At 43.6% G+C, this 12,132-nt stretch overlaps 1 protein-coding gene and 1 non-coding gene across 3 annotated transcripts in view; both read right to left on the bottom strand.

The window, feature by feature from the left end:
- Window positions 1–1,161: 1,161 nt before the first annotated feature.
- The window catches only part of Ube2h (ubiquitin conjugating enzyme E2 H), a 152,183-nt gene continuing 141,212 nt past the window's right edge, over window positions 1,162–12,132 (bottom strand). For both annotated transcript variants that reach the window (XM_063240803.1, XM_003475061.5), the window contains 2 exons: window positions 10,014–10,142; window positions 1,162–5,065 (listed from right to left, as the gene is read on the bottom strand). In XM_063240803.1, the coding sequence (XP_063096873.1) occupies window positions 4,941–5,065; window positions 10,014–10,142 (254 nt within the window). In that variant the 3' untranslated portion in view covers window positions 1,162–4,940. The remainder of the gene's footprint in view (window positions 5,066–10,013; window positions 10,143–12,132) is intronic.
- Window positions 11,481–11,587, bottom strand: LOC111758412 (U6 spliceosomal RNA). Its single transcript, XR_002792589.1, has one exon. It is a non-coding gene; the product is annotated as a U6 spliceosomal RNA (small nuclear RNA).

Genomic DNA, 12,132 nt, shown 5'->3' with positions numbered 1-12,132 from the left:
GACTTTCAGAGAGGAGAGCTTCTGGGACTCGAGGCTGACCACAAGGCTGACAACTCAAGCAGCTGCAGGGCCACACTGGGGAGTGCGGTGGGTGGGGCAGCAGAGTCCAGCTCCTCCTGGGAAGCTCCAGGAGTGGCTGCCTAGGGGAGGCAGACAGTAGCAGTTTTTCCTTTTTAGACAGAACTTGAGGTGCTCTCACCTCTCCAGAGCCGCCTTGAAGCTCTGACACTGCAGTGGTTCCAGCTTCCAGGGGTGTGGTGTTGCTCGGGCTTGTGTGAGCACTCAGCCGCAGGTGTCAGTAAAAGGCCACTGGTCTAGGGACTTTTGGACAGCCAAGGGCCAAGGCCCACAAAAGCTCATCAGTGCTTGACACTGATCACCAGCTAATGAAGTAGCACTTAGCTAGACAAGGTGCCACACATGCTTATAATTCCAGCACTCAGGAGACTGAGGCAGGAAGATCAGGCCAGCCTGAACTACATAGTGAGACTCTCAAAAAACACAACAGAATAAAACAAACAGGACTGGGGATTTAGCTCAGCAGTGTAAATGCCTGCCTGACAAGTGCTAGGTTTTAAGTTCGCTCCCTGGTACCGAAACAAACCTCACATAGCTTTGGCATCAGCAAGATCGCCAGAACAGCAAGTGCCATCTGCAGTGAATCCTCTGACCATTTTATTTCTGAGCACTTGGGGAGTCCTTGCCACCTTCTTAAGTGTCTCCCCTATTGCTTTAGCAGGTGGCAATAGAATACATGATGCAGGGAGGAATGTAGAGGAATGAGCAGCACAGGAGACTCAAAAAACCTCTCCTTTTGTCTCCCCACTGGTAGGGCAGCGTTGCCCTCTGGTGGCCACTGAGGACACATGCACTGGAATCAATGATTTGGCACTGGGCCCTTCAGGCCGCACTGCTGGCTGGCAGGCTTAGGTCCAGGCGCTGAGGCAGATGTCGGCCTCCAGGCTCAGGAGCTGGCTTTCACTGCTCTAGTGGCCAGCAGTCAGGAGAGTGAGGAGGGCCTGCTGGCTATTACGGCTGTGGGGACAGTCCTTCCTTTGCCGCCCCAAGAGCTCATCAGGGGAGCAGGGAACAGTGGGTGGGTGTTTAAAAAAATGGGCAAGAGTCTTCACGGGGTCTATCTTATTGATCAAGGTCCAGCCATTTGGCAAGGTATATACATTTTATTTAAAAAAGTTTACAGTTTTCATTATACACAACTATTAAGAGGTTATAGTCAGAGGCGGCATTTGTCCTGGTGACAGACGTGCCCACTAGATCATCACAATGCAAGGGAAAAGGTGGAAGGGAGGAGACGGGGCAAGGAAAACGTAAGCAATAAAAACCTTAGATTTCAACTCAGGGCTGGTAAGTCCCTTTGATCTTTTCAAGTATCACACAGTATGTACCAAATACAATCAGTAAATAATGGCCATTTCTTCCCAAGCCCACAGCCAAGACAAGCATTCACTAAATGAAGAGCCCCTCCTCAGGAGAGGGGGAGCTGTGTGCCTCAGCCTCCACCCCACGCAGCCTGCTGGGGCCACCAGGAAGTGGCAACATGGATTCAGAAGCCCAAGAAATGCAGTTCCTGTGCTCAAGCACAACTGAGTGATTTCCTCCAACAAGGCTGTAAACCCAGTTAGGAAGTAGATGAAGTAAAACCCCTGTTAAATTTTATAAATGGCTTCGGGGGAGGGGGGGCAACACATGCTGCAGAAAAACTAGCACTAGTTCCCAGACAGGGTGTCAAGAAACCTGAGCCACAGAGGCTGGTAGAGGATGGGGCCGTCCCAAGAGGAGGCCAAGGAAAAAGCAAGCGTTGGGTCAAGACCAAGGAGGGCTACAGGGAGCCGAGGGTGGGAGGGGGACTCCTCGGTAGCCCAGATCAGCTGGTTGGCAATCAGAACAGCTTCCAAAGTGGACAAAAACATTAGTAACAGAGAGATTATATGGCAACATCTGACTGTTCACTCACTGGTGTAGAACGCTGGCTGAAACTGAAAAGTAACCTCAAGAGGGTGGCAAGACTGCCAACAAAGAAGCCAAGACACTGCTGCCCACCGGCCCCGTGTTGGGCTTTCTAGGGCGGCCAGCGCTGCCAGCTGCAGCCACCTTGCTGCGTGTTTGGCAAGAGCTGAAGCTCAGGTTGGAACGGGAGCACAGCATGGCTTGTGCTGGTAAAACACAAGGTAGGATTTCAAAAATGCTGGGTACCAAGGCCAGGGAAACTGTCAACAGCAGCTCTGATTCCTGTCACCAGTTGAGGCCGAGTTTACCTCTTCAGCGCTCTGAGGGCCATTCAGTAAGGAAGGGACACACTAACAGCTCAGAAAGAGCCTGTCAAATAGCTCCTGCTGCAGATTATGGGGGCCCCCGAGTCCCAACCAGAGCTCCTAGCTCCTTTAAGCTTGTAAGCCTTTTCTTCCAACCTTGCATAGGAGCAGGGGACAGAGTATTAGAAGGGATTCTGTCCAACCTACAAAGGGAAAAGTTTGGCTCAAAGAGCCCAAATATGTGCAGGGTCAGGGTTAGTGCTCTCAAGGGACACCTGCACATGACAGGAGGGAAGGGTGAGACTTGGGCACAAGCCCAGGAGTTTCCAGTGCTAACAGAGGAGACTAATTACACCTTCACCACACACACTCGGCAGCCACACTTGGCCTGCTGCTTCACCCCGATTTTCATGTGGGTGCCTGTACCTCAGCCAGTGTTGCTGGGACTCTGGAAAAAGGGCAAGCGTGGGCTCTGCACTGGAGAAAATGGGTTCCTGTGAGGCAGAGCTGCACCATCTTCCCTGCACTTTTTTTCTGGACAAGATCAAAATCAATCATCTGGACTGTTTTGGAAGGGTAATTAGAACACTATTGTTTTACAATATTGAAAAAATACGATATTTTATTGTTTGAACTCAAATCACCACCCAGCACTTCTAGCTTACCCTAAGTAGCACCTAACAATAAAGGTTACAGCACAAGCAGACTGTGAATGCAGCAGGGAAGCACGCGGACAGCGCCAGCAGAGACCCTCCCGCCCCCAAAGCAACGAAGACAGTGCGCTAGGTCAAAGTACACCATTCATTACATGTTACAGTTAATTCTACCCTTCCAACAAGCCACGAATGCTAGCGCTAACTGGGTACAGTTCACTAGCCACAGCTTTATAGAACTGCACTTTTTAAAAGAAAACCTCTTGCTTCGTGCCCGTAATTAATAAGTAAATTCTTTGTCTTTTATTTAGGAAAATAATCATGCTAAAAACAAGTTGTACTTTTTTCAAAGAAAAGATTGATTGTGCTTTTTGAATTTAAAAAAAGAAAAAAAGATTAGGTATTTTCCAACCTCATTGACTTAAACCTTGTGGAACACAGCACTTCTAAACTAAAAACACATTAAAAAGAAAAATTATCCCAGGGAAACATTCAAAGTTGTCTTTAGATCTCAGGATTGGCTAAATCTACTTCTGTCCTACTGGATGTGGGGGAAAAAAAATAGAGCTGTTGTTTAAAACTTCTCCAAATCCCCCTCCAGATTCAGCAGGCAACACTCAGATTGAAAGAAACTCCACGGCAACCTGGACGCAGGGTTAGCAGAGCAAATACTGGATTGACAGGTTAAACAGTCTGACTTGCTCTTACACTCAGGACAGGAGGTGTTCTTCCTTCACAAGCTGTCCTCCTACATCACGTTCCCGAATCCCTCTTTTCTAGCCAGTCATTCTCCGAAGAAAGCTGTTTTTCCCATATGCAGGCCCTTTAGATACAAGAGCCTTTATCTGTTCCAGTTGTTTTTCAAGTTGAGAATCTGCTTTGGGTTTTGAATACCTATAGCCCACTCCCCACAGACAGACGGTGACCAGGCTGCTGCCAGGGGGAATCAAACACGACATGGAGTAGGAGCAACCTAGGCCTTGAAGCCAACAGGCCGGTCTTCTCGCATCTAGTGGTCCACCGAGCAGCTTGTCCAGGCAGGAGACCATCACTTAGCATGTGAAGATGGTACTTGTAACCCGTCTAAGCACAATGCACACATATTGGAAAAAAACCAAAACCAAAACCCCCTTCAGTTTAATTTAGTCCAGGCAGCAGTCTTGAGCTGGCCCAACACTAGAATTAGCATGGGACTTTGCAAGTGTTTTCGATGAGAGGCCATATCTTCCAGTCACTTTTCTCCTCCTGTCCTCTCAAAAAAAAAAAAAAAAAAAAAAAAAAAAAAAGGTCTGGATCACAACCTATACCCCAAGAAAAAATCAGGCTTAGAAAATACTTCCAAGAGGTTCTCCAATACACAATGTGGTGGCTGCAGGTCTGGTAGCATGAAGGGCAGGAATCTACATATAAAAATGTACTTAAGTTCAGTCGAAAATGTTTTCTCAATTCTCTAATTAGCTCTCTGCTTTACACTGATACTCCACAAAATGGGCCCATCTAGGACTCACAGGAAGGGGCCGTTGATTTGTACGTGGCTGGCTCTACATGTTCCCAAAGCAGGCCTCTTCCTCCCCAATTTTTTCCTTTCCAATTTGAAAAAGCACTATTTTATCTTCACATTCAAGAGCTGGTTGGTTTGGTTTGTTTCTTTGGAACCATCAATAAAAAGAAGCAACTTTTCCTGTTATTTTTACTCATGTCTACTTATCAGAGTGGCTATGTGACATTCAGTAGCACACAGGCTGCCTTGGCCAAATGGACTTATGAATGCATGCATTCGGACCGCATATTGCTACCAAAATGGAATGTGGGAATATGCTATGCACCTCAGGTTGAGAAATGACCAAGAAATCAAGATCTAAAGGGTGATATATAATATATATATATCAATGCTATTATTCATAAAAACCTTGTTTAGTAATAAAAAAAATTGCTTTGTTTAAATATGAATATTATAGTCTGCTTCTCATGGTTAGGAAATAATAGTCTTTCTGAAAAGCAGGTGCTTCTTCTACTACAACTCCATGTCCTGGGCCTCGTCTTCCGAAAAGTCAGACATAGAACTCTCCGAAGAGCTGTCCCCAGTGCCCTCTTCCTGCTCCTTTAGGGCCTCCTCCGTTGCATACTTCTGGATATATTCTGCACAGGGGTGAGGAAAGAAGACATAAATTAAGATTCCCTTTCTGTGCCAGAGGTGAGAAAAAGGACAGCTACCATTGTCACTATAGCTAAAGCTAAGTCCATGGGGAACGGGGGAGGGATGACCACAGCAGGAGAGCAATACAGAATACCTGACCTGCAGACAGGTAAGTACCCCACATCCCCACTCTGGGATGCTGGAGGGGCAGGAGCAATAGGCACCCCACACTCTGTTTTTTACTTTAATGGCAATAAAATCATTTGCCTCCCAGACAGATCATGATGTTAAGATACCATAGCAACTTACCAGGAAATCCCCACTGTTTTTCAATTTGTAGTTATAATAATTATAGTTAGCCCAGATTATTATTTTAGGAACAGACTTCAGTCTACACAGATCCTGCCTGTCAGGTTTTAGAAGCAGCCAGTAAGAAATGAGCGGCTGTCCAGGGCATGCTCATGAGCCTGAGTAACTTTACTCTGTATCATTTACCTTGCTTTTATGTGCTTTATTCTAGGCTGAATCTGCTGGCTAACAAAGAATTTAGGAACAGCTGAATAAACAAACTTGTTCCTAAAAATATACAGTTTTCTAGTAACTCACCTACACACAGTATGAAAGAGACAGATGGTGGGAAACCCATCAGGGTGGCACTGGACACACACATGCCTGCATGCTACTGGGATTTGTCTTTTCCCCTACGGAGTTACAGAGACTGCATTATGAAGATGGGTAACTAGCCATAGGGGCCTGCCAAATCTGAGCAGCCAGAGAAGGGGTCTTGCCAGGAATATTTTTCGTATTTTTCTTTACAAAGTGTATAGATAAGCATTAGCACTCTTTAACTTCCTAAAACTTTACACCAAAATCATGAGATTAGATGAACCTTCATCTAGGTAAGAATTTGCCTAAATTCATGTTTAAGAGTGAGAGGAATGTTACTAAAGTCTTCGAAATGTTATTTTTGCCTTCTAATGAGCTGGCTATTCTGCTTTTTCCTCTGTAGAAGTTGCTGCACGGGGATGTTGTTTTGTGACACTCCATTACTGATGGCGAACCTTTTAGAGCTTTCAATGACATGAACAGCCTGCTGCAGCACATGGCACAGCTTTACCACCTCTGCTTTAATATCTTACTAACTTTCTTCAGAATGTTCAAGGTAACAAGTGTTTAGGGAACACTTACTAGGACGAGGCCTTTCAGGAGACAAACTGAAGAGCAAGGTCACTAACAGGCGGTGAGAACAGATGCAGGTGACAGGCAGGAGCTGCTAAACTGCCCTGCAGGAACATTCAAGGAAGGAACTGGCTGGGGCCAGGGAGGCAGGCATAGCCATACAGGCCTAAGCTCTGCCAGCTGCAGTGGAGGACAGGCCATCCAGGCCTTAGATTGACCCAAATTTAGTGGTTAGTACATAAAAACCCTGTAGGTAAGAAAGAGCTACTTGTGACATCTTGCTTGCAAGGCAGAATGGAAAAGTTTTGCCAGAGGTAGGTGGTGGGTCAGTGGTAGTTAAGCTATTCTGTGTTTTTATGTAGGCTGAAACTTTCTGTGACAGGCCAACCACTTTCCAAGCCCCCTTCTGTCCCTGCTAGCAGCTTTCTTTCTCTTAATAACTTCTACTCTTAACCTCTCTTGTTTCTAGAATTCATTCCTTGACTTTACAGAACAAAAAACTTGGCATTTTGGATAACTAGCATGTTGGAAGTTTCTTTCTCCTATATCATTTGGAGGCCCCAATGAGATCTCTGGACAGAGAGGTAAGAGTGTGCTTTTGTTTCATAGATACTGGATTGTGACCTGTTTAATCAAAATTTTTATGCCTCAAATTTTTGTATCTTTGCCTATTGCTTATAATTGCTCCTGCTTTGTTTCTTACGTAATTTTGTTAAAATAATGATAAATTTAAGTTTATCATGGGAAGGTCATGCTTCTTTACTAGGATATTTTATTCCTGTTTTGTATGTGTTACATTTGGACTAATTGCTGGACTTTTAGTGTTCTTGCTGCTATGGTTAGTTATCTTAGATAGCAGTGCTAGGGAAAAGTAGTATTGAGAGTTCCCCCTCATGAATTTTGATATGAAATGCTAAAAAACAGTTTATGAAATCTAGTTTGTATTTAGAAAATACACATGTCTATTGATAAATCATGGACCCTAACTCCCAATTAAAGAGCAAAGGCTGACAGCTATTCTTAGGACTTGAGGGACAGGTTTCATTGGGACAGACTGACCCTACTCCTCCTCTACACTCTAGAGGAAATGTCAAGCTCAAGCCTGTTTTGCCTCAGTTTCCTTTTGGTCTGATGCTGGTGAAGAGGCAATCTTAGCTGTTGAGACTGCCCATTCCCACCTTTCCAGGGAAAGTGACGACTTATGATCAAGTTGTTTCAATAACTCTGTGTTAGCATGAGAAGAAAAGACTTCCTTTCTCTGATCACATTTCTGATCTTTTCCTGCCACTCTGACCTTTCATTTTTTTGGAGGCATGTAAGATTAGAGAGAGAACTTACCCAACCTTTAAATCCCATCCAACAACTAAGCTAAGCCCGTAGAAAATGAGCATTTGCCCAAGTCAAAGACCTAAGTAACTATATTTATTGTAATCTTACTAGTTCACCATAGTTTTGTCCCACCTCAGACCTACTTTGTGACTTTCAATTGGATTAGCATTACCTAAGCAACTATACTTTAATCGTAATAAAATACCCTTGAAAGTGACAGGCAACCTGCTTTCTGGGCCCCATTCTGTCCTTCTGAGACAGAAATTTTCTTTCTCAATAAATCCTTCCCACTCTAAAAAAAAAAGAAAGAAACTTCCCATGACTAACAAAAGGAGGAAATATATCTGGGTACCTCAAACTCACCGAACTGCACTGACACAGAGTGCTGTGCTGACAGGAGTTAAGGCAAGGTTAGAGATCATGGGCTTCGTAGAGAGCCCTGAAAAGCAGGGTGATGATGCCCCTTCGTGAAGGTTTGTGAGCAGAGAAGTATTATCTCCTTAGACAACTCCACGAATGACCAGTCACTTCCATGGGTGCTCAATATTTAACTCTGTTTTCAAGGCTGTAATCTAAACCAGAATCAGCTACACAGGAATACTGACTGACACCCTGGCTAAGTAAGGGCAAGTACACCTCACTGAGTTGAGTATGCTGATATGTGGGGACCGCCACAGTGGACTGTCCAGCAGCAGCCTGGAAAAAGGGTCAGGTGTGGACACACATTTAGGAGTCATCAAAAGAAATATCTGAAGCTGAGAGGTGAATTAGCTCTCTAAGAGGGAGAGGAAGAAGGACCATGGGAATCAACTCATAAAAGTCCACATTTGGGAAATGGAATGACTAGTTTTCAGAAAGACAGCAAGAGAAAGGTTTGAACTGGTACAGTTCAGACAGCTGAAGGCAGATGTCTTGTACTCTGGGTGAATAATTGGGGGATGACAATGTGTAATGTATGTACCATTGTTAATCCTGATTGATGTGCTTTAAAAGTTTATTGTAGTTTTTTTCTTCTATGTTTGAATGAAACAGATTTTTTAAAAAGAAGGAAAAAACAAACAAATGAAACAGACAGGAAAGACACAGAGAGGTCCAGGAAAACAAGATTTAAGAAAGGTTCATGAGAAAGAAGAAAAGAGCTCACAGTATTAGCAAAAGAAGAAAAATGAAGAACTATGGCAGTTAAGATAAAGAAGCAGGAAGTTTGAAAATGAAATAAACAGCTTGATTCTTAAGGGAAACAAAAAGAGTAGATCTTGTTTCCCGACAAAAAAACAAAAACAAAAAACCCCAACAACACACACACACACACAAACTCATGAGGAAAGGTGCTATCTAAAGGCACAGAAGGAAGTGGAGGTGAGCTCAGGCCTGATGGTCATGATTCTCCCAGATTACAAGGAAGACATAATGATCCCCTCCGTGTTAACACTTCAGAAAGCCAGAGGCCATTCTAAGACAAAGACAGATTGGGCTCCTTCTGTTCCGGGGACCAGAGCAGATATGCACTGCAATAGGGCTAGTGAAGCATCATGAGTAAGAACTACAGAACATTCTCTGCACTGAAATATCTGGCTTGCAGACCCCAGTTAAGTGACTCCTATGTCAGAATTTTAGCAGATTTTCATAACAGTTTTACCTAGTTGAAAATGACTGCCTCATTCTTGGAATGCATGTTTGTTTGGTTATGTAGCTATTGTGCTACATAAATTAGATATTAATTTTCAAATCTGTAATTAATTTACCTAAGTAGATTTATTTCTACTTTATCTAAACAGTAGATTTATTTCTACTTTATCTAAACAAAAGCACCAAACAATATTCTAGAGACCTGGGGAGAATGACAGAAGGAAAGTAAGTCCTGTTTGTCTTCACTCTCCTGTAAACTACCCACATTGCCATCTCTTGCTAGCACACTCCTAGCGTTTTATTTTGAGGCAGGTCTCGATATGCCATTAAAGTGGCCAGGCTAGGCTTGTATTTCCAATTCTCCTGCTTCAGCCTCCCAAGAGTGCTGTATCAGAAGTGTAGGTACCGGGCTGGCGATTTAGCTCAGCGGCATAAGCGCCTGCCTTGCAAGCAGGCAGTTGTGAGTTTGATCCCTGGTGCCGATAAAAAGGATAAAAAGGGGAAAAAAAAAATACAGAAGTGTAGGTACCACTCCTGGCCCCATGTGAGCTTTCGATGTTTGTCTGTAACGTTCTCCTTTTAATGAAACTCCAGTCCCATGACTGTGGAAACACAGGATTCTAAATCCTAAGGGCACTGTAACTGAGAGGGGGGGTGGCGGCACGCCTGCTGGGGCTTGTGCTCAAGGTTGCTCAGTGCTACTTAAGTCTAGAGAAAGTCCTGAGGAGCTAGGTAACTCACCAAGGGCTCTAAGTGATTACAGCCCAAGAGATTAGTTTTTCTGATTCCCGGTTAAACTGTGTTCCTCCTTACCTTTAATTTTCTGCTTGTATTCTTCTGGTCGGTGGAGGTACATGGCTGCTGCATCACCATTGAGAGGATCTATGGGGTTAGGGTAGGCCAACAGCTGGGGCAAGAAGGACTCAAATATATTGGTAAGATCTGAAAAACATATACAAGTTCTTCTTACTTGGGAACACAAACATTCATCATTGAATTCAAATCTGCTACCTTCTTAAGTAATTATAGGGAGATGATTTTTCCATAATTGCGTGTTCTACTACACAAAATTTATCTAGAGTGTTTTTTTGTTTTTTTGGGTATTTTTGAGACAAGGTCTTGCTCTGCAGTTCAGGCTGGCCTTGAACTCACTTTCTAGCCCAGACTGGCCTCAAACTCATAGCCTTCCTCCTGTCTCAGCCTCCTAAGTGCTTGGAATTACAAGCTTGTGCCACCAAGCTACCACCCCCCCTTCCCCCGCCCAAGTCTCACTGTGCAGTTCAGGCTGGCCTTGAACTTACCATATAGCTGAGGCTGGTCTCAAACTGGCAGTGATCCTTCTGCCTCAGCCTCCTGAGAGCTAGAATTACAGGTGTGTTGCCACCACGTCTTGTCCTTTTTTAAAAAAGGTAAATCTTGCCAAGTCACTACACTGCCTAAAGGGGGTTGAACTTTTAGGCCTCCTGCCTCAGTTTCCTGAGTGTTGGGATTATACATGTATATTACTACACAGTCCAATTAAAATTTTTTAAATTCAATGTTAACTTGAAGAACGAGCTTAAGATATACCTGGCATTTTGTGGTGCTGGGGATCAAATCCAGGATCTCACACACTAGGCAAGTACCACTTACCTACACTCCCAGTTCCAACTTTCCCAATTCTGCTTCACTCCATTTTCCAAACTGAGAAGTTATCTATATACATTAACTAATTAAAACTTGTGAGGCATCATATTACTTCCAAATGAGTAAACTTTTTTGTTCTTTGGTACTGGTAATTGAAGTCAGGGCCTTGCACTTGCCAGGCAGGCATAGTGCCAGAACTATGTCTCTGGTCCCTTAAATTTCTTAAGATAGCAATTTCTGCAACTTTAAAAACTCATTTGGTTTTATCCTTGAAATAAAATGGATTTGGTATTAGAGATAATTTTTTTTTTTTGGTACTGGGGATTGAACTCATGACCTTGGTCTTGCCTGACAGGTACTTATGCCACTGAGCTATAAAATGGATTTGGGAAAAAAACCAAAAGATTAAAAAAAAAAAACTTTAAAAAATACTTAAGTGCAGATGAACAAAATTTTATAGGACAAGAAGTCAAATTCTCAGCCTTCTGTCTTTGAGACAAGCTCTTACTACCGTACATAGCCCAGGTCAGTCCTGAATTTGTGACCCTTCTACCTCATCCTCTTGAATAGCTAGGAATATAGGCATGTACTACAGTGCCTGGCTTGATTCTCATTAGCTTTCAAAGGAGGTAAATGTAACTAATTTTTCTTTTCTTTTTAATGGAACAACTGATGAAATTATGTGTCATCCTTGCACAGTGGCCAAGTGAATCTTCTCTGTATTGTTTCAATTTTAGTGCATGTGTTACTGAAATGAGCACAACCAGCTTTTCAATTATTCTTGTTATATCGACCACTTAAAACCATAACCATAAAGCAGATAAGTACCAATGTGGCATTTATTAATCATTTCTTTTCTTTTTTTTTGGTGATCTCGTGCTGCAAGGCCGGCACTTACGCTTCTGAGCTAATCCTCAACTTATCATTTTAACAAACATTAACTCCCTTGCCAGGAATACACAAATGAAATCTCAGTGAGCAAGATAAATCCTGTAGTTCACTGCTTTCTAAAGGGAGCGGTCCTTGGTTGAGCATAGGGCCACAGGCAGTGGCACACAACTGTCACCTCAGCTACTTGCAGGCTGAGGCAGGATTCTAGCCTGAGCAACTTGGTGAGATCCTGACTTCTCAAAATTACAGAAAGGACTGAGGTTTGGTGGCACACATCCTTAATCCCAACATAGGGAGGTTGAGTCAAGAGTTCCAGCTCAGTCAGCTATACAGAGCTCAAGGCCACTCTAAACTATAAGGTAAGACATGACCCCCCAAAATATAAATAAGGCTGAAGACACAGCTCAGTGGTAGA

Source organism: Cavia porcellus, unplaced genomic scaffold (genome assembly GCF_034190915.1).
Source record: "Cavia porcellus strain 051 isolate PalLab524CR breed Dunkin Hartley unplaced genomic scaffold, mCavPor4.1 scaffold_2, whole genome shotgun sequence".
Taxonomy (NCBI): domain Eukaryota; kingdom Metazoa; phylum Chordata; class Mammalia; order Rodentia; family Caviidae; genus Cavia; species Cavia porcellus.
Note: the sequence above shows the minus strand (reverse complement) of the source record. Positions and strands in the feature narration are given on the sequence as shown.